Genomic DNA, 26,290 nt, shown 5'->3' on the forward strand with positions numbered 1-26,290 from the left:
GTTTCAGATTCAGCCAGGAGATCAGCAGGAGAGAGGAGGAGAGAAAGCAGAAGCAAAGAGGAAGGTCTTGAGGTGCTTCCGGAACCAGAGATGGCTCTCCTCAAGTTTCAGAGAGGCAGGGAGGCTGTTTCAGAGGGAGGCCCCGGCAGAAGAAAGAGATCTACCACCAACTCGCTGCTTGGAGAAGCGACTAACGCTGAGGGAGTTGGAGGCGGATGAGCAAAGAGCTCGGGAAAGAATATATGTAGGAAGAGAGAGTTGAAGGTATTGAGGTCCCAGGCCCCAGAAGGCCTTGTGGACAATGCAGAGGGCTTTGCACTTAATCCTTACCGCCACTGGGAGCCAGTGCAGACATTTCAGTCCTGGAGAGATACGATCCCTGGGCTTGAGGTCAAGGACAAGTCTTGCAGTCCTGTTTTGGATGAGTTGCAGAGGGCGGAGGGTAGAGGCAGGCAAATTTAGTAAGAGGCTGTTGCAGTAGTGCAACCTAGAGAGAGCCATAGCTCGGGAGACAGTGAGCTTCTGGTGTGGGGGGGGGGGAGGAAGTAGTCCTATAAAGTCATTAACTCTCAGAAGACTGCTTTGAAAAAACACTGGCAGGCACTTTCAGTGCAGTGCAAAGTTTGATGGTAAAGCTTAAATAAAGCGAGCTCAAACAGTTGCCACGAGGAGCTGTATTGGGTGGAGAGGGGCAGGAATTGGATGGGAATGGCCATAGGTATAAACATGGCTTGGGCAGTCAACAACACCTACATGCTGGGTATCCCTCCTCCTATGCCATTCCACCCTAGCTGTACTCTAAAGCAATAGTTTCGGCATATAGGTGGCACAAGCGCCACCTAATAGGCCAAACTAAAAAGGTGCAGAGTTAGTATCCCAGTGCCTTGCACGGTGGAAACATTGTTCAGTTATGCTTATTCTGTTCCTCTTGATGAAGTCCTGCTGATTTGATCTTGCAGCTCCTGGATACTTTGCAATTTGGATGAACATTGTGATGGTGGAAAGAACTCTGTAAAGGTACCTATGCCTAGTTATGGCAAAAATAGGGTCTTTAGTTCCAGGATCTCAGTAAACTAGATTTGCTAAGATGTGTTAAAGACCCATGGCTTCTTCATGTGATATTACAGGTATTGCTTCTCTGCTGGAAATACGTCATGTGCATATTTAATGAATGTTATAACCAATTTAGCCTGTTTGAAGGAAGTGCCCACTAAAGGATCTGGCTCCAGCACCCCAGAGTAGCACACCTCCGCCCACCACAGCAGTTGCAGAGGCTGTTTGGGTGTTCAGTGAGCCCCATATCCTGGATTCTGGGCCAGCTAGTTAGGATCCCTAGACATCCCAAGCAGGCTGATCTTCTGCTGTCATGGCCTGTGCCGTGAAGCCATGACGGGGTAGGTGCAAGCTGCTTACCTGTCATGGTCTGCACTCCGGAACCGTGGCAGGATCTGCCTGAAGCTACTGGTGCGGTCCAGCTTTGGCTGACTTTTCGTCCGTTTGATGGAGCTCTTCAACCGCCGGCTGAGGAAGCCCTGCTGCAATAGCCAGAGAAAAAGTGTGGGTGAGGGCCAGTGCAACGAACTCAAGCAGGCAGTGCACAGTGGAAATACATGCCAATAAGCACATCACAGACACAGACAATCTGAGCAGTCAAGGCATTCCTCGTGCTTCAGGTAATAGATCACTCTGCTACATGCCACGAAGAACCGCCCGCTCAAAGCAATCCACCCCATGCACCACTCCACGGTTTCAATGACATTTCCTTATCCTTCTGAGCTCCTACACCTCTCTCTCCCCAGCGGGACTCTACGCTGCCTCCTTCAAATCTTTAACTGGCCTGCCCCTTTGGAAGAAACCCTCTGCTGACCCAAATGTCCCGCCAACCCTGATTGTTATTAGAAGTCATTGCAGATCGAAACTGACAACCCTGTTCTTCAAATAAATACAAATACTAGTATTACTAAGCATACTATTATGGGATGTATCGAGCAGAAACGTAGCTGGGGAGCAACAGCGCAATACAAATAAGGGTGCAGGAGTAGCATAGGACAGGGGGACTAAAATGTGGGGAGAGAATTAGGGTTAAATAGAGCAGAAGAAAACAATTGGAACCTCAATCCGGGCAAGAGAAGTCTGTCAGATTTGAATTGGCAAAGGGCTGTGAATACTGGGCCTTAAACATAGGTAGCGCGCTTGCCATCCCTCAGCTTTGAAACAGAGACTGGCATTCTCTCAACTTCTCCACATTTGAAAGATAAGAAAGAGAAAAAGTCATGAGGCAGGCATTTCAAGCAAGAGGATCTACAAGCAATACTTTACAAAAATCAGCTAGTTAGACTGGGGGGTGATCACAAAGGAGGCAAGCATGACAACAATTGATTTGGTTTAGAAAGATTAGTGTTCATAAGTAGTTTGGTCTAAATGCAAGTATCTAAATAATACTCAGGTTTTTACCTATTTAATTGACAGAGAAAGGTAGTCACTCAACGAGTAACAGCCATCAATGCATACTGAAGGCGGGTCAATTTAAGACATATCTTGATTAAGACAGTGCTAATCTCACTAAAAGGGGCTTTAATATGGTTTAAAAATGTGTTTTGTGTGAAATCCTCAGATCTGGATCTTGTGGAACTGTGGTTATCTGAGGAAAAGATCCCGCTACGTCATTATAATCCCACGTTTCTAACCTCATGTATGAAATACCCCTGCTGGTCCCATTACATAGGCGAAGCATAGGCCTTTAAAAGAGCATGTTTATGAACACACATTTGACATCACAATGCACCATAAAACATCTCCTGTAACCATACATTTCAAAGAGGAATTCCAAGTCTGGCTAATTAGAGCGGGTGCCGTGCGACCCAAAGGGGCTGAAAGGGGGAACAGGGCATTGAAACTGAAAAGTCTTCTTGGGTCTTTAGCTTCTACAGCAGGCATGTGAGTGAGAATATAACACTCTAAATGAAGATGTAGGGGAGACCTAGAGATAACATCTCCCCCTCTTTCTAAACCCCCTTGTGGGGTTATTTCCCAACACATGTGAGACCATGGTTTTTTTTAATTTTTCTTTATGTAGTACACCTGTCGAAGGGAAAAATCAAGACCAGAATGTCCTTAAATGCACATGGAAAACATTTTGTTGTCTCAATTAAATTGCAAAATGATATATTTAGCCCCAAACATAAATCTAAGTGTGAAATTGATCATTTGTAGAGAAGGGATAATCAGAATCACGGACCAGGTTTTTCTGAAGTATAAAACCATATAAGAAATGTCATAAATTGGATGAAGAGGATAAATGATAATGATTAAGAAATATCTGGTGTCATCCTGCGATGCATGCTTCAGACCTGGAGCACTGCTTGGAGTTCTGGTACTACATTTTATTATTGTTTTCTTCAGTGGGAGCAAAGGTCGCAGCACCTCAACACAATTGGGAAAACAATTGTGTGATAGTTTAGTTGCAATTCAGTTTGGCCACATCTCCAACGTTCTGACCAATCAGTGAATGGGCCTTTCTCTTCCTGCCCCCACGGCACTCCTGGACTCCAGAACAGGACAGGGAGCGATCCACCATACTCCATTCTCCTGCCACCATATGTTTTAGAGGCCCCACAGAGCATAGGAGAGAGAAACTCTGATCTCTGTTCCCTCTGTTTCCCTGCTGGCATCTATCACTCAGCAGTACAAGTGGTCAGCACTCCTACTCTCACCTTGCCACACCTACCTCTCCCACTGAATACATTGGCAGTAATGCCAGGAGGATGGGTGGCAAGAGCAGGAACAGGGATACTGCATTCTCTTGCCAATGCCTTCAAAGTGCCTTGGATAGCAGCATCTCTTTCCTATCTGGAGTGCCCCAGTTGGTGCCCGCACCGCTGTGCAAAAGGATCGAGGCAATGGAGGCAGACACTGGGATTATATGGAAGAGAGATCTAGGATGCTACTGCAATGCTCTTCCGCAAGCCACCTCCCGAATTCCCCAACTGTGAGGTCATGCCCCCGCTCCATAGGGGTCCAAACAACGTCACCTCGGTAGGGTTACCACAGTGCTCAGAGAATCAAGCTGAATTGGGCATAAGGGAGCTGTTGGAGATCTGAGAGGTTCGCAAAGGGATGAATTGGGCATAAGGGAGCAGATGCAGATCTGAGAGGCTCTGAATGGGATAAATCAGACATAAGGGGGCCAATGCAGATCTGAGATGCTGTGAAAGAGATGAATCCGGCATGCTTGTGTTGGAAGCAAGACGACGCAGAGCATCACAGGTTCGAATCCCGGGTCTATGCTTAGAAACCTCTTCAGTATTAAGCGTGTTATAAAAAAAACTATTATCATTATAATTATAAGGGAGCAGCTCTGAGAGGCTCCGAGAGGCATGAATCAGGCACAAGGGGGCAGATGCAGATCTGAGAGCCTCCCAGAGGCATGAGCCTCCCAGAGGCATGAATCGGGCGTAAGGGAGCAGATGCAGATCTGAGAGCCTCCCAGAGGCATGAATCGGCGTAAGGGAGCAGATGCAGATCTGAGAGGCTCCCAGAGGCATGAATCGGGCGTAAGGGAGCAGATGCAGATCTGAGAGGCTCTCAGAGGCATGAATCGGGCGTAAGGGAGCAGATGCAGATCTGAGAGCCTCCCAGAGGCATGAATCGGGCGTAAGGGAGCAGATGCAGATCTGAGAGGCTCCCAGAGGCATGAATCGGGCGTAAGGGAGCAGATGCAGATCTGAGAGCCTCCCAGAGGCATGAATCGGGCATAAGGGAGCAGATCTGAGAGGCTCCCAGAGGCATGAATCGGGCATAAGGGAGCAGATGCAGATCTGAGAGGCTCCCAGAGGCATGAATCGGGCCTAAGGGAGCAGATGCAGATCTGAGAGGCTCCGAGATGGATGAATCAGGCATAAGGGAGCAGAGTCATGAAACAGGGATAAGGGAGCAGATGCATATCTGAGAGGCTCTCATAGGCATACATTGGGCGAAGGGAGTGGATGTAGAACTGAGATGCTCCCAGAGGCATGAATCGGGTGTAAGGGAGCAGATGCAGATCTGAGAGGCTCTCAGAGGGATGAATCAGACATAAGGGAGAATATGTAGATCTGAGAGGCTCCCTAAGGCATGAACCGGGCATAAGAGAGAAGATACAGATCTGACAGGCTCCCAGAGCCCTGAATCGGGCATAAGGGAGCAGATGCAGATCTGAGAGGCTCCCAGAGTGATGAAGCAGGCATAAGGGAGCAGATGCAGATCTGAGAGGTTCCTAGAGGCATGAATTGGCATAAGGGAGCAGATGCAGAACTGAGATGCTCCCAGAGGAATGAATCGTGCATAAGAGAGCAGATGGAGATCTGAGAGTCTCCCAGAGGCATATATCGGGCATAAAGGAGCAGATGCAGATCTGGGATGCTGTAAAAGAGATGAATCGGTCATAAGGAGCATAGGTATGAATCAGGGATAAGGGGGCAGATGCAGATCTGAAAGGCTCCCAGAGGCATAAATCGGGCATAAGGGAGCAGATGCAGATCTGAGAGGCTCCTAGAGGTATGAATCAGGCAAGGGGAGCAGATGCTGAACTGAGATGCTCCAAGAAGCATGAATTGAGCATAAGGGAGCAGATGCAGATCTGAGAGGCTCCCAGAGGCATGAATCGGGCATAAGGGAGCAGATGCAGATCTGAGAGGCTCCCAGAGGCATGAATCGGGTGTAAGAGAGAAGATGCAGATCTGAGAGGCTCCCAGAGGCATGAATCGGACATAAGGGAGCAGATGCAGATCTGAGAGGCTCCCAGAGGCATGAATCGGGCATAAGGGAGCAGATGTAGAACTGAGATGTTCCCAGCGGCATGAATCGGGTGTAAGAGAGAAGATGCAGATCTGAGAGGCTCTCAGAGGCATGAATCGGGCGTAAGGGAGCAGATGCAGATCTGAGAGGCTCCCAGAGGCATGAATCGGGCATAAGGAAGCAGATGCAGACCTGAGAGGCTCACAGAGGCATATATCAGGCATAAAGGAGCAGATGCAGATCTGAGAGGCCCCCCAGAGGCATACATTGGGCGTAAGGGAGCAGATGCAGATCTGAGAGGCTCCCAGATATGTGAATCGGGCGTAAGGGAGCAGATGCAGATCTGAGAGGCTCCCAGAGGCATGAATCGGGTATAAGGGAGCAGAGGCAGATCTGAGAGGCTCCCAGAGGGATGAATCGGGCATAAGGGAGCAGATGCAGATCCGAGGGGCTCCCAGAGGGATGAAATCGGGCATAAGAGAGCAGAAGCCTACATCAGGCATAAGGGAGCAGATGCAGATCTGAGAGGCTCTCAAGGGGATGAATCCGGCCTATGGGAACAGATGCAGTATTCGTTCCAGTGTAAATCTTTTTAAATCCAGCCCCGTGTATCTGTGATGTGCACATATGTGTGAAGACGGAGGTCCAGGTATGGCTATCATGTCCCCCACACGACTCTCAGCCCGAAGACTGAGACACGACAGATGCACCTCACTCTTAGGTCCTTCACCACCATCATCAATCTATTGCAGATGTGAGAAACATTACTCTCTCAGACAGCCATTCAGGTCATACCCAGTCGATGATCTGGAGGAGATAGTGATGACATCAATCGAACAAGTCAACTGACCGCAAATCAAGAAATGAACTATGTAATCACTGACAAAACAACGAAGCCGCACTTAGACATGAAGCACATAGCCATCCATTCACGAAGTTACACAAACTTGCATTCGTTTATTGCATACAGACACGAAACACATGCTTATGACTCATGAAGGGAGATGACAGACACACATACATATCTCTATATATAGTCAGACTCTTCGCCAAAGCTGAACGGCAAGACACCAAAGTATACGTATGCCAAGCTTGCATATGCTTGACTGTCACTAGCATGGAAAAGTCATAAGGACAAATATGGAATCCACTGGCCCACTGGAATGAACGAGGAAGAGGACACAGGCTTCAAGTACATGGCAGGGCTTTGCATGATTGCTGTAGCCAGAGATAAGCAGAAACGATGCACCCAGCCAAGGACGAGTGGAGAGGGAAAGTTCCTGGTTACCAAGACGATAAGCCACTTGCAAGAAATTCAGTCTAAAATCCTTATGATTACAGGCAAGAGAGCTCAATTTCGTAGTCTCAACACATGTGACCCAGCAGACCAAGACATTGCCCATTCAATCGAGGTGGATAGAGAGAAGCTGTTCCCAATAAATCAGAGGTGGAAAGATACAAGTGTTGCTCACGAATTTCCAACTGAATGCACTCTCCCAGACTTAGGTGATCTGTGATGGCAACATTAGGGAACACACAGCCCCTCCATGTTCATTCTCATTGCCTTGAGTAGGTACACGCAGTCTGGTAATCGTCCAGGGTCGCAGGGCTGTGTGGACCAGTCTACCCAATCCAGGGTCACCTTTCACGTGAAGATATAATATGTTGCAGGAGCCAGTGCTCTTCCTGCGACCCTGCAACATTGTAGATTGAAACATGTAGAGATGGTCCCAGGAGGAGCCACCAGATATGGCTATCCAATAGTACAAGTAACCCGTATAGGACACATACATAGTTCGCCTAAATTGACCAATGTGAATGCCTGATAGGTTTTGGGGATGTAGCTTGGTTTTGTGATGTCACACCTGGATATAACTGGGTGACACACACTCAGAAGACGAGAACCCTGGAGAATTCATGTTTTTCTAGTGTGATCCCTGTGGTTTATTAAATAATACTAAACTTTGCCCCATGGCTGAATCTTCCGTTCTTGTGGCGGGCAGATGTTGATGGGCCAGAGTGTCTCTCTGCTGGTAATTTGGTTAACTGCTATAAAGCCTATGCCGCACTTACAACAAGTGGTAGCAGAGGATGGTTGCTAAGACCTTTCGGCAGTAAGCTACCTCACCCCGCCGCATGCCTCCGGAGCCCCGCGGACACCGAGGCCTAAAACCATGCATGACCAAAAAAGGAAGAGATCGACAGGAGCCGCCTTTGGAGGAAATTCCTACCCGCTTCCTGTGGAATGCCTAGCAGACCAGACAGGAGAGTGGCAGGTTGTGAGAGAGTCAGTGTCCAAGGGGCTTCAGAGAACCACAGAGTGTAAGTATAGACTCAGCTATATGCAAAGGCGAGGGGAAGTAAATGTTCTCCTTGATGTTTTGTGTTGTGGTTTTTGTTCTGTGTAAGAATTACCCATTCTTTAGGTGTCAGTTTCAGCGGTCCGCTTAGCTTGCGGATGAAAAAAAGTTGAAAAATGAAATAAAACAAAAATAATGGTTTCCCTGTGAGTTAGGCAATTTAGCTTGGTTCCTGGATGATTATATATGGTTTACCTGTGTATAGGTGTTAGCGGGAGAAGCTAGCTTATATCACAGAAGGTGGTTTCCTAATTTATCTCAATTTCGATGTATTCCTGTATTGCGATGCTATAGAAGAGGGACCACGTGACTTAATGGTTTACCTTGTTAGTGAGGCAGGAAGATGGTTGTGTATGTGTTATGTCATGTTTGCCGTTGTGTTTGGGTAGTTATTAAGAAGACAAATATGTTGAAGCGTCCGGCAAGGTATTGGTGACGTCACTGACAAGGTTGTTTAATAGGACTTGAGGTCCACTCAAAGTGATGGATTTCCGTGTTTAGACTGTTGATTGAGTTCGAGAACTAGCATTGGGCCATTGGGGTGTAGCTTGAGAAGCCCACAGTGGTGTTGTGATTTGAGCAGTCAGGGCGAAGGGCCGCAGTTGGGCATACGCGGAGCACGTCCGCAGTGATGTTGGTGAGCCGGAGAGGCTAAGGAAAATATTTCTTTGCGCTGTTATGATTTGGATACATAGTATTTAAGAGACAGCATTGAGCTTGTGAAATGCAAAATTGCAGGGTAAAATTGGATGTGTCGAAACCCCGATTTGAGGTCAAGTAAGTATTGACAAGTAATACATAAGGTGAAGAAATGAGGGATACTCCTCTCCAACACTTATGCAAGTTCCTCCTGCGGTATCAAGACAAAATAGGCAAATATAGCATGGAAGGGACTCACAGTACCGAGGGCAAGATGGAAAAGCCATGGGCCAAAGACGGGAGCTTTTCTAAATGTGTGCAGCAACAATTAACAATTTATTTACATGCAGCCAATAAGAGGAACAAATTAAGCAAGCGACTGGCCACATTAGAGTTATGGAACATGTTTCAGGAGGAGGAAGGGGCTTGATCCAGCGGTATTGGATGCTGAGTCAATGGGATATGGAAGGCGAAGGGCCCTTGTCTCCCCCTCCTCCTGCTCAAACGGAGGACATAGATGCAGCAACAGAAAGCAAGGGATTTTACCGCATAAAGGAGTTAAAAGCAGTGGCAAGATACACCAATCGCACTTTCTCACCTCCAGCATATAGTGGCGGGGATGCACTTAGTGGCGCAAAGCAAGCAAGTAAAGTAATGCAAGATATTAGCAGCAAATGTAAGGAGCGCAGCAAGCTGCAAGCAAAGCTAAAGAAGTGGAGGAGGAAGCTAAAGAATGGGCAGAGATAATGGAGGAAGTGCAAAGAAGGAAAAGGGAAGAGAAAGAGGAAAGGGAAAGGTTGCGAAAAGAGACAGAGCGAGCAGAAGCACAAGAAAGAGAAGAAAATGAGAAAAGAAAACAGAAAGTTAGAGGAGATAGCAAGGAGGAAAGCGGAAGAAGAGCAGGAAGAGCAATTGCAAATAAAGAAAGAGAAAAGGGGGATAGAAGTCGAGTGGCTCGTTAAAGAACGTTGACGCAGGGAAAAAGAGGAGCAGAGATGCGGGCAGAATAGAGATGAGAGCAGACCGAGACGCTCTTTGAAGGTGGTGGAGATTAAGACGGACTTGGCACGTTTAGATGGTGAGGATGGGGAAGGGATTCAAAGAAGGTTAGGGGAACTCTACAGGAGTAGGAGAAACAGCACTGCAGCCCTATGGGCAGGTAGGAGTACTACTGGGCTCTCAGTGATGGGGGAACGCAGGATTACAGACCGAGAAAAGGGAAAGCAGCGGGAAGACTCAATGTTAACGAGGCTTAGCTTCGAGGACGAGAGAGAAGGGGACAATGACAGAAGTATCAGGACCATGGGGCCAGACGAGAATCCACAGTGGAGTGAGGATGACGAAGAGGGAAGACCCTCTCGCCGCTCCAGGGAAGCAAGCCCTGATAGGGACACAGTAAGGGGAAGCGAAGAAGACATGGACAGAGGAGAGGAGAACATTGAAGGGTGACTGCCAGGTCCTAAGGGTGGATCGTGCAGCACAGGCGTTATCACTCCGTATTTCGCACCTTGAAACACTTGTGTATAGGCGCGTTATAAATGCGATATCATATCATATCATGTCCAGATGCTCAGGGCCCCAACCAGGATGGAAATGGACAGAAATGGCAAGGGCGTTCACAACCACTAGGGACACGGGAAGACAGGGCAGAGAGACGAGACTGACACAGTTCCCATTATTAGAGAAGGGTGGTGGGCGGCCTGAGTGTATTCCATGGCAGCAAATGGACAAGGACAATTTAAGATGCAAGCTACCTTTATTGACTGTTGGGGCTGGGAAATGGATTTGTGAGCTAATAAGACTGACAGCAGGGATGACATTAGCGGTGGGTGACATGAAGTGTTTACTTTCAGCCATGCTTGGGGAGGGAGCAGACGATATATGGAAAAGGGCAGGCTATCCCAGAGTGACTGCAAAGAACACGGCACACAATGGCGTGCTGTTCAATAACTGCAGCCTTATGGCAAGCTGTAAGGTTGCAATTCCCAGACACCTTGCATATAAGCACGATTATGGCATGCAAAAGGCGTGAGGATGTAGACCCACTTCAATATATTCAAGAGTGATGGCTTCTCGAGACGGGAGAGCCATGGGACAAAACAGTGGGGTTATTTTACCACATATTATGTCAAGAGTTGCCCGAGCAGGTGCAAAAGCAGTTTAAGAAGCTAGTGGGGATGGAGGCTAACCCGTGGTCAGAAATTCAGACAACCATATTGCAATATTGTAGATTAATGCAAGAGAATGCATTTGTTTTCCCAGGGTTTTCTAATCCTGGGGAAAACCCGGAGCTCTGAAGCAGAGTATTAATCCCTCTAAGGAGGATTGTGAACAGGCACAACAAGCATTTGCAGACAAACTCCTGCTGGCACAGGACAAGATCAGGAAGGAATTGGCCGGGAGGAAAATTGGTATGATAGGTGAATCTTATGGCAAAGAACATCATAATGGATTAGGGGGAAAGGCTTAGCGCTGAGCAAATGATATTAAACAAGGATATGCCTGCTAGTAAGTTTAGCTTTAAGGAGGTAAGTGGACAGGAAATCAAAGAGATTTTCAAAAACATGCATCCTACTAATTGCCCGGGAGACCTCTTACCTTCAAAAATTATTTTTGACCATTTGGATATTTTTATCCCGTTCCTCAGTAGATTCGTTAATGCCTCTTTTAAGTATAATAGTATCCCGCAGTTGGTAAAAGATATGGCAGTTACGCCATTACTTAAAAAACAAGGGCTTGACCCAAGAGACACATCTAACTTGCGACCAATTACGAACACTCTTTTCCTTTTGAAATTAGTGGACAAAGTTGCGGCTTCGCAACTCTAGACACATATGGAAAAAGTTGGTATATTTCCTAGGAAGCAATCAAGCTTCAGATGTGCTCATGGCACGGAGCATGCTCTGGTGGATATGCAGACACAAATGCTGGAAACCTTGGAAAGAAGTGAACTTGGGCTGCTGACCCTTTAGATCTTTCAGCAGCATTCGATATCTTGGACCACCAGAAACTATTGGTAAGACTGAAAGAGATAGGGGGACTCTCAGATGAGGAGATCATGTGGGGGAGATCACTCTTAGAAGGGCGTCGATCGAAAGGTGTATTGGGGAGACAATGCATCAGAGGAAATACTGCTGACTTGTGGAGTTCCGCAGGGGGCTTGTCTTTCGCCCGTGTTGTTTAATATTTATATTCTGCCGTTATGTCTACTGTTGGAGAGATTAGGATTATTTTTCTCCAACTATGCCGATGATTTCCAACTCACAATGGAATTGCGTGGAACTTCAAAGAGGATCAGGAGAAGTGTGCTACCATATACCAGGACGTTAAGAAAGGGATGTCCACAAACTGGTCATGATTGAATGCAACTAAAACCGGGCTAATGATTTATGGCTTGAGGCTAGCAAGAAGAAATCTGAGCCCAGTCTATGAGAGCTTTTGGATAGATGGAAATCAGATAGCGGTTGTGCCCAAGGTCAAAACTTTGGGCGTCTACATGGAAGCACACCTTAATATGGACGCACATGTTCAATTGCTCGTTAAGAACAGTAATTACTATCTGAGAATATTAAGGCTTATTAGACAAATGATCTTGAAGGAGAATTGTGCAAAGCTAGCAAGAGCTACCATCCTCTCACGGTTGGATTACTGTAATTCCCTTTTAGTGGCAGCAAATAAAAAATCTATTGACATCCTTCAGAAAATACAGAATACAGCAGTATATATTGTGAACCAACTAACATGAAAAGACCCAGTCTCTATAGCTCGGCAAGAGTTACACGAGCTGCCAGTGGCAGCAAGAGTTGCCTTTAAGATACTGGGTCTTGCACATAAGTGCATCCTGGGGACTGCCCCCATATATCTCAGACAGAGGCTGACACTATATAATCCTATGAGGAACTTGAGATCTTCAAAAGGACTTCTCTTGAAGGTCGACCGCGTGAAAAGAGCCCAAGGAAGAGGTAACTCCTTTCCGGTTCTAGCAGCCCAGGCATGGAATGAATTACTTGAATCCATGAAAAAAGAAAGTAGTCACATTGCTTTCAGGACTTTTCAAAATCAGGCTATTTGAGTAAGACCTTTGGAAACCCTGGATCTTTCTCTCATCCTCTTTCCTTTCTCTAGAGATCAGCGCCTGGAGGCCCTCAGGCTTTCGAGCCATATAAATGGCACAACATAACATAACAGAATGCAAGAAAAAAGGAAAACAGGAAGAAGCAAGGTTAGTGCACAACAAATTATCCAAGTACACAATACAAGGGGCAATGCTAATGAGTGGGGAGGGAGTAGTTATTCAGCATATGCAGAACAGACCGCAAATAGCAGGGGGAGGCTTTGCAGGGCGGGGGGATATGAATTAGTGCCACAGAGCTGAGGAGGTACACCTAAGGGGAGAGGGTTTGGGTATCAAATGCAACAAGCAGGATGCATAGGGGTTTCATGGGTGACAACAAAGACAGACGTGGGGGCCCGTACAATGTTGGGTGTGTGGGCAAATGGGTCACAAATCTTGAGTGTGTAGGAACAGGGGTGGGATGCACCAGAATGAGGGATTGGAACACCAACCCACATATCAGACAGAGCAGACCGACTATTATGCCCAGGATCACACGCAAGCACAGACATATGCTCGACGACAGACGCACACACAGGACATGCAAATGCAGCCATGCCAGCCCATGACACATGCATCACAGATGCAGGGGCCCATGCAGTCATCAAAACCAGCACAGCAAGCACCAGCACAGCAGAATGGCATAATCACAACACAGGCGGACTGCACGATGCCAACTCCCAAGCAAAAGGTGGGGGGAGTGACTGTTGTCAGGAGCAATCCATTCACAGGGACGGGAATGTCATTATATACACAATAGGACAGCCCACAGACAGGCCCAGGGTGTGCAATCCTATCAGTCTCACACACAATCTGGCAGAGGAACCACATATAGGGGTGACAAGACTTTTTCCTTTCTCGTGGATGCGGGGGCAACTTGGTCCTGTATTAGGGAAGGAAGATACCCAATGTCAGGCATTGCCATGAATGTGCAGGGATTCCCTGGGGCTACGGATTTGGTTCATTTTACTGATGAACTTCCACTTTCCATAGGAGAACACAACCTGGCCATGCCACTGTTATATTCCCGACAGACACCAGTGAAAATAATGGGTAGAGACAAGATGAGCCGACTTAACATGACTATTTCATTCACAGACCAAGGGATAGTGTGCTCGACATCAGGAATTCATTACATGAACTTAAGGGAGCTCATCCAGGCATATTGCGGGCAGACGGTACAGAGGGGGTGCCAACAGACGTTGAGTTGTTTTAATATGAAATGGAAGTATTGAAAGCATGGCTCCCAGGGATACAGGGCAGGCTGTTACACATACCCAATGAGTTCTTATTTAGACCAGAGATTCCCTTAGTGAACAGGAAAGGTGATACCAATAGACCTCGAGGGAGTTAAAGTGAGAGACGAGAGAATAGGATTTCATGGGACTGATGACACAGGACGATCATCGAGAACAGTGATTTCACTGCGGGAAGGATACAGGTTGACTGACGTGACAGATGAGGAACTATTTCAGGACGATCGATCAGATCACGAGGTGGTGTTTTACATAAGCATTACATACTGGATAACAATACATTACAGGGAAGTGCCACAGAGAAAGGCTGTGTTGCCAAAAGCACCACCACCATTTCTCGAGGAAGACTTGGGGCGAGTAGCCAGCGTCTTATCGACCAGTCGTCCCTATGACGTGGGTCTACTAAAAGGGATAGGGGCACACAAGATAACATTTAAACCAGGGGCTATTTTACCAAGGGCAAGACAATATCCAATATCAAAGGAAGCAGACAAAGGTATTTATGAGACGATTGCTGCGCTAGTGAAGTAAGGCATTCTGGTATCCTCAGAATCGCTGTGTAACACTGCTGTGTACCCTGTAAAAAAGGCGACCGGGGGTTGTTACATTTTATTCTGGATATGCATCCTTTGAACCAAATTGTTGTAGCAGAATTCCTGTTAGTTCCTAATCCAGCAACAATTCCGTGTAGCATCCCGACGGAAGCTACCCACTTCACGGTATTAGACGTGAAGAACGCCTTCTTCTCTATACCGCTCCATGAAGAGTCACAGGACTTGATCTTGTTTCTATATAGAAACCGGAAGTGGAAACACACCAGATTACCACAAGGGTACTGTGAGTCACCTTCTATCTTCAATAGGGTCCTCTAGGTGAATCTTGGCAACATATAGATGGGGAGGACCTTCATACAGTATGTGGATGACATTTTGATTTTTAGCAAGTCAGAGGAACAGTATACAAATTACTCAGTATACTTGTTGACAGTATTGGCAGAAAAGGGTGACACGGTAGACAAGGTAAAATTACAATATTGCCTGAAGGAAGTGATATATATCGGGAAACTGATATTGCAGGAAGGGCAAAACGGACTCCACAAAGGGCAGAGACAATCTGCAAGATGATGATGCCAAAGACAGTGAGAGAAATGAAGCAGTTCTTGGGCCTCTGCAATTATTGCAGAGCCTAGGTGTTTGACAATAGTACATATACGAGACCCTTGTTAAGCAGACTCAGAGAGGCAAGGAGAGGGGACAGCAAGTTGCTATGGACACATGAAATGAATGAAGCATTCAAGGAGCTGAATAAAGCAATATCCACAGCTCCAGTGTTAGGGATCCCAGACTACCATCATGAATTCTATTTGTTCTCATACTCCAATGGAGTAGTGATGACTGCGGTACTCATGCAGAAGACTGTGCTACGGCACAAGTCACTGGCCTATTACAGTGGACGTTTAGAGCCAGCGATGAGAAGATATTATCCATGCGAACAAGCACTGGCTGCTGCCGTAGTCGCAGGAGAAAGGTCAGCGAGTATTATGATGGGGTGCAGCACCACGCTTTACGTGGAGCATGCCCTCTTTGCAATCCTCGAAAGACCCAAGAATAGACTGACCACACAGAGAGCTTCTGGATACGAGGAAATTATCTCAAATCCAGCAATAAAGGTGGTGAGGTGCAGGACTGTAAAGCCAGCAATGTTTCTAGCTGAACCAGTGGAGGAGGGAGGCTATTGTGCTCTAGCACCTTGAAGCAACTGTGTGCTAGATGGAATTAACAATAAAATATCTCATACCAAATAACCAGACAGACTCAAAGGAGATGGTAAAATACAGCTTTAATCTCAAAGAAGTAAAGCAGGGCGAGTAAACACTCATCAAATCTATTTATGCAGCATCACAATGGCCCTCATTACGAGTTCGGCCGGTAGACATGCCGCTATTGGCGGCATGGCTGCCACCAAAATCGCATCCGTGTCCGGGTCCTCGGAATGAGGACATACCGGGCCATTCTGAGTTCGGATGGCCCGGTAATTCCTCCCTCAAGGACCTGGACACGGTCCTTCCCTATTCCAATTTCAGCCCCCATAGGGCTGAATGGGAATGGGAGAGGGAGCAAACAACGGGCCATAACGAGATGGCCCGTTGTTTGCTCCCTCTTCCCCTCACGTGACCCGGTAAGCACGCCTGATTTTCCCAGGCGTGCTTAACGTGTCCCGCGAGGGGACCTCGTAATGTGGAGGAACGGGTTGAACGGCGCCGTCACCTTTTATGGCGCCGTTTAACCCGTTCCGCCAGGGTCGTAATGAGGACCAATGTCTTTTCGATTATACTCTCTTTATATAATGCTAGATGCATCATCTCTGACATCATCCTACCTGGCAAACTGTAAAACCTATCAAGGGGTGGGATTGGATTAGGGGAACAATAGCTACATATAGATAGTGCGCATGTTAACCCCTCATTGGCGATCTCTTGTTTGTGAGACACACCCTGAGCTACTTCTATACACGTGGTGTAATATACTCATCATAGCAGAGAATATGGGCGCGGAATAATACTTTCCGAAATTGTAAGTAACAATGCATGGCAGGCTTTTCTGATTGGTTGGCAACCAAAATCCAACCTTGGACATTCTACTCGCTAACAGCACGGATACAGAAACGAAACCCAGGTACGTAGAGATACGTCAGCTATCCCCTTGTTTTCCCAATTAGTCTACCCTCTCTCATCGGTAGGCTTCATGCCAGTGTCTTCTGTTTGAAGGCTGACCTTGCCAGGCTGCACTGTCTCGGGACATTCGAGGGAGTGTAGGCACACATTATCTTAGCTTCAGACTTTTTTGAATATCCCTTGTTTGCAAGCTCTATGTCACGTGTTACGAGACCATGAATTTGTCTATGCTGGCAGTGCATTGAACATCATTTGATGCAATTTTGCTGGGTGCAGTTGCTCCTCTTGGCATTTAGAGACTTGCTACCCCTATCCCTTATAAACTGCATGCCTTATTAATTGTCCAATACTTGGCATCTGTAAATGTTTTTGTTCCTCCTGATCTTTCGGAAATATGTCCTCGCAGATGGTCTGCTCATTAGACTCCCCTTTCCTCTATCTCTCGAAATAGCATCCTTGGTTCCAAGCCAATGCACTCCTCTATTTTGCAAGGGAAAACAACTTCTTCATCATCTTTTCATTCTAAGATCCTGGACTCGTATTTTGAGGTAGCTGAGTTGATTGACATAAGCCGTCGTCCATCTTCTTCTGATGGTCGTCCTAAACGTTGAATATATACCTCTCATAAGCAAGCTTCTATGTATTATTTCTGTATTGCGTTTCAGCTTATTTCGGTTATTGACCAGTGAGTCCCTTCATTCTTCTTTGTGTTTGTGATAACTCTATCGTAGGGTACATGTGTCTCTTCGTGCTTCAGTTACATTGTCATTCTTAAGTATTTTCATATTGTTTCAGCATAGGTTCTTACATCTTCTTTATGACATTCTTTCGTTGTCTAGAGACCTTGTTTTAACGCACATCTATTCTGTTCATGGCTGCATTTCAACAGCTCGGCAAAGTACATCCTTCTTGGTGACTTTCCTCCACTATATCAGCATGCAGTTACATTCTAAAGAGTTGGCAGAGTGCATATCATCTCTCATATACACGACGTGCTACAGAATTATTGCAATGATTCAGGCATGGGTTCTCCATCATGGCTCTTCATCTGTCATCCCAATATGATGGTGGTAAGCGGGTGGGGACTAGGGAGAAGATGGGTACCTTCTCCTCAGTACACGACTGTGCTACATACATGGAACAGTATGACGACCTTCCCAAAGTGGGGTAGATGCCACTTGACGTGGGAGAAGTGCTTTATATTGACGGATCTTCGACGATGGACCAGGCAACGCGACAAAGACATACGGGGACTGCAGTGATGAGAATAAAGACGGATGGTACAGCCGAAGTAATAGCAAGTGTAAGATTACCTTCACATTTTTCAGCGCAAGCAGCAGAATTAGTGGCTCTCATAATGGCATTAGAAGCGCGCAGAGACCAGGAAGTCACAGTGTATTCTGAATCGGCCTACGTGAAGTCTACAGTACACTCTGGGCTGTCAAGATGGCAGAGGAGAGGCTTCCAACATGCTGACAGCACACCAGCGCAGCACGCACCCCTATTGGGCAGGCTCATAGACGCGCTAAAACTCCCATCAGCCACAGCGGTTGTGAAGTGCCAGGCCCAGACGAGGGGGGGAGGACCAAGTCTCCTGGGGCAACGAAGCCGTAGATGCAGAAGCGAGGTGTGCAGCATATTTATCTGAAATCACAGACTTTGATACCCCATCTAACACACATATCCATGTGCGCAATATGATTCTAAAGGAAGGCTATAATACCTTACCATGCATGCAGATAATGGAATTTCAGGGAAGGGCACTGATAGAGGAGAAAGAATTATGGTTGAGAAGGGGATGTTCAATATCCCCCATGGATGTTTTGTGGCGACAGGAGAGCACAGGCAAACTAGTGATTCCAACAGCACTATTGCAGATTGCGCTCACGCATTTGCACTATCCTACTCATCTGGGTAAGGAGGTACTTGCCGCACACATTGGGGAAGAGTGGTTCTGTTCAAATATGGCAGAGCATATAGCCGCGTTGATGGAAAACTGTGTCACCTGCAAGAAATGTACAGCTGGGCATACTTGCGTGTAGTGAGAGGAGCCATACCCTGCCCAATCGGACCCTTCCAACACATCCACATATACTACATAGACATGATCCAGGTGTGCCAGGGCTACAGCTACATGATAGTGATTGTGTGCCTATGTTCCTGATGGATCGAAGCCGGCCCCTGCTCACACCCTGATGTTCTCAGAGCAGCGAAATTCATTGTTAGAGAGGTGTTCCCAAGATGGGGTGTGTGTTAGGTCCTGCAGTCTGACAATAGACCTCATTTTGTAAATGAGACTTATGATAACACCACAACTCTATTGGGGATAAAGGACAAATTCTCCTGTGCCTATCACCCACAAGCAAATGGACTCTGTGAGCGCCTCAACGGCCTGCTCAAAGAGAAGATTGCAAAATAAAAACCACCCTAAAAAAGGGATGGCTCCATTGTTTGCCCCTAACTCTGTTCGTACTGCACAATCAGCCCAGATCCGACCATCACCTAATGCCCCATGAGGTGGTAACTAGACAGTGCATGCGACTCCCCCTGGCTCCTCCTACTAGGGCATTGACAGACACCCATGCCACCATGCCAAGTATTTGGAAATTAAATGCACAAATATGTTGCTTCTTTGATGGCTAGCGCCTCTTTTATTTCTTGCCAACTGCAGACACAATAGGAGAGGTCGAAGAACAGCGACGAAGGTAACAACCCAGAAAATAATGAAGGACTCCTAAAGCCGCCACTATTTTACCCTGGGGACACTGTCCTGTTGAGAAACTTCATCCGGCTTTGGTATAAGCCCAGGCTTGAAGGGCCGTACGTTGTAGAGAAGGCCACAGATTGTGCAGTTAAATTGAGTGGTAAAATGGTTTGGAACTCCATTGGCGACATTAAGCCCTGCCGAGGTGAGACCTCCTTCCACCCAAACGAAGATGATTTGATGCAAGAATAGGAACAAGACAAAGAAGAAGAACCACAACCACGGCTAACCCGGTCCCGGACCAAAGAGTTAGGGAAGGACAATACACACACCTAGATTAGGCACATTATCTTTTCCTTACAATAGGTGTTCATCGGGAAAGTACAGACTGTCTGAGATATATGGTCCCCAATCGACATATACCCTTTCAACAGTAATTCATTAGATTTGTGATACAGTCAGAAACAGAGCAGATGATTCCTTCACGATTGTTTTTCACGATTTTCAGCTTTATGTAACCTAGACCTACTCACAATTGACACGCAGGGACACATCCATCATTGACTTACTCAGTGATTCGAGAATACCTATAGTATGGGAGCGATTGTTCTATGCAGCACACACCCAATACTATAGACATAGAGCTTAACCTAACACACAATAACCTCATAACTATGCACTTTTGAGGCTTTTGAGATGAGTTTTACAGACCCTTGGAGCAACTCAAGAAAACTCTCAGTAATAACAAAATGGGAAATGTAATTCGAATTGTTGTGAGAATGTTTTGTGCCTTCTGCTGTCTCTACCTCTTTACCCTCCTTGTTTTACGATGACTGTTATTTTGACATGCACAAGCTTTACCCCTACTAACGTAACCCCTATCCATGTCATCACAGAAGCCATATCTGGGCAGGTAATAAGCACTGCTAAGGAAGTAAAGAGTCTTATGCACAGTGCAAACATAGACTTCAGCCAGGTAAATTCCTATCTGACTGATTCGGACCGTATTTCAAACAACATGTGGTGTAAACACATGGCCAAGGTAGGGAAACAAACCTCCAGAGAGTGATGTTACGTCTGTTTTCTCATCCCCTATGACATGAGTGCCAGCAGGACATTTGTAGCAACTGAAAATCCAAAGCCAGAGCACAATGCCTCAGGCATTTATCACTCTGCACCGCACCGCAAGAGGACGATTCCAAGGAAGACAAAACACACCAAGATGGATGTCCACAAAGACATTGCAGTATAAAGATAGTTACATCAAGACTCAAGAAATGATGGATGGTTACGGGAGTACAGACAAGACCATAGAACATGTCACTGAAGGTCTGCAAAAGGGAGAAACAAACATAGTGACTCAAAAAGAGTTACAGTGCACCAAGACAGGACCAAGGGAAATAGGGGGATGCTGGGAATGGCCGCAAATGCTAGTGTATGTACAAGTGTATGTAGAAGATGGGGGAAAGAAGGAGTGGTTGGGAACAAAGCACATGTGCTCCTAACAGTTCCAATGGAAATAGTGCAAAGGGAAAATGACAATTGCCTCAAAGAATGGGAATCAAGTGCACAACTGCTCACAAGGGTGGAAAACAAAGCAGGGGCCATGCTCATCATACCACTTGAAGGTGCTTCTTTATGATTCCAGAATGATAGTCCAGTGAAGGTTTGAGAGAATAAGTGGTGTAAGCAGATCTTGGAGGTGCTAGGCATGAAGGATGGAACTGATGCGCTTATGGACCACTACTGGACCTGCGGGTCGAGGGCATACTTGCAACTGCCACCCCACTGGGGAGGAACATGTTCACTCATACAGTTGAACACACCAGCATTGGTAGTGCCCCGGAAGGACATACAAGCAGGTGGATTCCCCAAAATGGATACTCGCCAAAGGAAGAGGATATCTGTAGGGTTGACCAGAGTGAAAAGATGGAACTATGCATCATCAAAAATGGAAGAGGCCATTGATGTGATACCACCAGAGCACAGACTGCTCAGCGAACGGAAATGTTCTTTGCGTCCATCATTCCATCAGTCCAAACAAGCACAAACGCCAAACGGCTCCAAATAACACATTGGGAGCTGATGCAGATGATAAATTCAACCGTCAAAGGGTTCAATGCCACCAACGAAGAGCTGCGAGCAGTGAGGTTAATGGCTCTCCAGAACAGATATGTTCTAGACCTCCTCACAGCCATGGAGGGAGGCATTTGTGCCAAGATCTGGTCTTCTTACTGTACATTCATTCCTGCCCATGATGAAGATAATGGGACCCTGACAGAGGCCATTACCCAGTTATCAGAGCTGCATTCTAAGATGGAGGCAGAAAACGAATACTGTAGGAAGGGACAAAGGCTGGCTGTCATATATCTTTTCATGTATACCAACATGGATGGCCAACGAACTGAAGGTACTGGTGGCATCCCTGGTATTAGTGTTGTACGTCTTTTGTGCCATCAGACTAGCCATCACACAATGGAAAATAGACCACAGAAAAAACCATAGGGATGAAAGTATTGGTAGACTTAGAGACTTAAGAAGATGAACAGTCACAGATACGGAATAAGCCGAAATCACAACTGACGAAGTTTCCTCTGATCCCAGCAGGAATGGTGTTCGAGTTCCTATTCAACACCTGTGACTATTGGGGGAAATGGGTTTGGTGCAACCCTGGTGGAGACTGCAGTTAGCTGACATGGAGTTTGGACGACCATGCAAAGTACTATGGACATCTGAGAGGGATAACAAAGGTTTGGCTTTCGAAATTGCATGTGAACAGAGAGAGTCGTTTAGGGAATTTGGTTGACTCGTCGACCAGAGGGGGGATTGAAGACGGAGGTCCACATATGGCCCTCATGACCCCCACACGACTCTCAGCCCAAAGACTGAGACATGACAGATGCACCTCACTCTTAGGTCCTTCACCACCATCGTTGATGTGTCCTATAGGGGTTAATTCTACTATTGGCTCCACCTGGGACCACCTCTACATTGCATCATCGCTGCAGCCAGAGGCAAGCAGAAACAATGCACCCAGCCCAGGACGAGTGGAGTCAGAAAGTTCCTGGTTACCAAGACGATAAGCCACCTGCAAGATATTCAGTATAGTATTCATAATTACAGGCAAGAGAGCTCCATTTCATGGTCTCAACACCCGTGACCCAGCAGAGCAAGACAATTCCCATTTAATCGAGGTGGAAGTAGTGAAGCTGCTCCCACCAAATCAGAGGTGGAAAGATACAAGTGTTGCTCTCGAACTGCCAACTGAATGCACTCTCCCAGGCTCAGGTGATCAGTGATGGCAACATAAGAGAACTCACAGCCCCTCCATGTTCATTCTAATTGCCTTTAGAAGGTAAACTCTGCCTGGTAATCGTCCAGGGTCCCAGGGCTGGGAGAACCCACTCTACCCAATCCACAGTCACCTTTCACGTGGAGATATAATATGTTGCAGGAGCCAGTGGTCTTCCTGGGAGCCTGCAACATTGTAGATTGAGAAATGTGGAGGGGGTCCCAGGCGGAGCCACCAGAAGTGGCTATCCAATAGTAGAATTAACCCCTATAGGACACATGCATAGTTTGCCTAAACTGACCAATGTGAATGTCGGATACGTTTCAGGGACAGAGCTTGGTTTTGTGATGTCACACCTGATAAGACCGGGTGGCACACACTCAGAAGACGAGAGCCCTGGAGAATTCATATTTTTCTAGTGTGATCCCTGCCGTTTATTAGATAATAAAGACAGTAAACTTTGTCCCATGGCTGAGTCTTCAGTTCTTGCGGAGGGGAGATTTTGATGGGCCTGAGTGTCTCTCTGCTGTTAATTGGGGTAACTGCTATAGAGCCCCTGCCGCTCTCCAAAAAATGTTGAAACAGTTTGCAACAATATTGTTGCTAGTCTGTGCATTCCAGTGTCTCCTACGGAAACGAATATTTCTGAAATATAAACACTCTACATTACGTGAAGGTTTGACAGCTTGTCTCTCTTAAACAGCCCAATATATTTTCACATTTCCGATCTTGTGCATTCATCCAGAGTAATATCCGTGCTTGTTGAAAAATGATCAAAACTGGTGAAGGGAATTTTGATACATTCGTCCAGGAAGGGTTCCTATTCATTTATTTGTTCTTTTCACAAGGTGCCATTCGTGAACGCAGTCCCTTCGTAGCACCCACGGTGTGCACAAAAGTCATGGGGCCTCATTACGACCCTGGCGGAGAACCATGGTGCAATTTGCACCATGGTCCATGGCGCAAAGCTGCCAACTCCGCCATGGGGGTTGGCGGACTTACCGCCCCATTCCGACCTTGGCGGGGCGGTAAGTCCCCAATCCCCATTTACCCTTCCCCATTCCCATTTTTGCCCCATAGGGTATAATGGGAGTGGGGAAGGCGTTAATTACGCCACCGTAAATTACGGTGGCGTAATTAACGACAAGTCCCGTAGCGCCATGGATTTTTCCGCCTGCAAAAAGCAGGCGTAAAAATCACCATGGCGCTACGGGAACTCGTAGTCGGGCGGAAAGGTACGCCATGGTTTACGCTGGCATAAACCCCTTTCCGCCAGGGTCGTAATGAGGGCCATGCACGTATAGGTTGTTTAAAAGAGACCTGTTTTAAAGAAATAATTCGAGAGCTGTGACTACAAAGCTTCATACGTGCAAGAATTAGGGGGTAGTGGGGATCAAAAGAGGGCCAGGCAAAAAGTTACAGGCAAGGGCAGCGCTTCAACTTCCCCCATTTTGCCAGTCAGCAGTCGTGTAACACTGCGATATATTAATTTCTCTTTTTCGCTCTGGGGGCTTAAAATGTGTGCTTTGTCGCGTTCACATTACAAGCTGTGTTTTCTCTTCCCACTGGATATAAAGAATATACAGAAGTGTTATCACCTCATTGCCTTCTAACACTGGTTCCTCCACATCAGTGTTTAGAGCTCTTGAGTGGGCGTTTTGGGTTTAAGCTCCCTGATGGCGGGCTGTCTCGTGATAATCGGCTACTGTTAACCTTATCTTTGTCACCATTGTAATGTATTCACCCCATGGGTACTTCAGGCTATTTCCGCTCTAAGCATTGGGCCCCCACACATCTTCACCTGGGCCTGGTTACAGGGGATAATGCAGGTTCACGTTCCTCTTTAAAGTTACTTCTGAATATAGCGCCACAGTGAAATCTGTAGATATTACAGCACTACCTCTCCAGCATTATAAATTATATTGGTATGTGCACATCTAGCCATCGATTATCTATCGATTCATCTACCTGTCGGTCACTTCTATCTATCTGTATGCCTCTGTCTATGTATCTATTTATCTTTCTAATATCTATCATCTGTCTGTCTACCTATCTACCTATAGATCAATCTACCTATCGAGAGGGCCATATACAAAGAGAGATAAAACTCTGAGAGACTGAGGGACATTTGGAAGAGGAGAGACAGCCACAATACCCACTGAGTGAGACAGAGTGAGCATAAACTCATGAAAGATGCTATTAGAGTGTAGATGGCGATCTCTTACCGACGGCCGGAAGGGGGGCACAGGCGGGGGGTCCATGCTGTACTCCCGGCTGTACTGCTTCCCTCCCGGGACACTCTTCCTTCGGGAGCGGGCAATGTGGTAATCTGCAAAAGAGAGAAAAGAGGGTGAGAACACGAGCATTTAAATGGAAATGGACAGCTTTTTAAATGTGATCTGCCAGCAACCTAGAGGTTGTTAAGATTGTAACATAAAATCTACCAGAAACCCCCTGAAGCAAGGAAGAGAGCACAACCCCTGCCAGCAACCTGCTGAAGCAAGGACTAGAGCACAAAACCTGCCAGCAACCTGTTGAAGCAAGGCCCGGAGAGCACACCTGCTAGCAACCTAGAGGATGTTAAGATCGTAACACAAAACCTGCCAGCAATCTCATGAAGCAAGGACTAGAGCACACAACCTGCCAACAACCTAGAGGATGTTAAGTTCATAACACAAAATCTGCCATCAACCTGCTAAAGCAAGGTCTAGAGCACAAAACTTGCCAGAAACCTGTTGAAGCAAAGACTAGAGGACAAACCTGCCAGAAACCTGCTAAAGCAAGGAACAGAGTGCAGAACTTACTAGAAACTTGCTGAAGCAAAGATCAGAATGCAAAACTTGCCATTAACCTGCTTAAGCAAGAATGAGAGCGCAAAACCTGCCAGTAACCTGATGAGGCATGGATCAGAGCGTAAGACCTGCCTGCAACCTGCTGAAGCAAGGACGAGTGGGCAAAACCTGCAAGTAACCTACTGAAGCAAGGACCCGAGTTCGGACCTGCCAGCAACCTGCTGAAACAAGGACAAGAGCACAAAATCTGGTGAAGCAAAGACAGGAGCACAAAACCTGCCATCAACCTACTGAAGCAAGGATGAGAGCACATAACCTGCCAGCAACCTGATGAAAAAAGGACCAAAGAACAAGGATGAGAGCACTAAACCGGTCAGAAATCTGCTGAAGCAAGGAGACAGGGCGCAATTTGCCAGCAACCTGCTGAAGCAAGGACCAGAGCGCAAACCTGCCAGCAACTTGCTGAAGCAAGGACCAGAGCACACAACCTGCCATCAACCTGCTTAAGCAAGGGCCAGAGTGCAAACCTGCCAGCAACCTAGAGAATTTTACGAATCCAATACAAAGCCTACCAACAACCTGCTTAAGTAAGGACTAGAGCACACAACCTGCCAGAAACCTGTTGAAGCAAGGTTGAGAGCACAGAACTTGCCAGCAACCTGCTGCGGGAAGGAACCAAGTGCA

General features: G+C 46.7%; 1 protein-coding gene across 8 annotated transcripts in view; it reads right to left on the bottom strand.

The window, feature by feature from the left end:
• The window catches only part of SYNGAP1 (synaptic Ras GTPase activating protein 1), a 2,054,767-nt gene that overhangs the window by 472,281 nt on the left and 1,556,196 nt on the right, over positions 1 to 26,290 (bottom strand). For all 8 annotated transcript variants that reach the window (XR_011283210.1, XM_069635198.1, XM_069635197.1 and 5 more), the window contains 2 exons: positions 25,040 to 25,143; positions 1,414 to 1,535 (listed from right to left, as the gene is read on the bottom strand). Coding sequence is in view for 7 of the 8 variants with exons in the window: in XM_069635198.1 (XP_069491299.1) it covers positions 1,414 to 1,535; positions 25,040 to 25,143 (226 nt within the window). In the remaining variant the exon portion in view is untranslated. The remainder of the gene's footprint in view (positions 1 to 1,413; positions 1,536 to 25,039; positions 25,144 to 26,290) is intronic.

This window comes from Ambystoma mexicanum, chromosome 13, assembly GCF_040938575.1.
Source record: "Ambystoma mexicanum isolate Mex_15411 chromosome 13, UKY_AmexF1_1, whole genome shotgun sequence".
Taxonomy (NCBI): Eukaryota; Metazoa; Chordata; class Amphibia; order Caudata; family Ambystomatidae; genus Ambystoma; species Ambystoma mexicanum.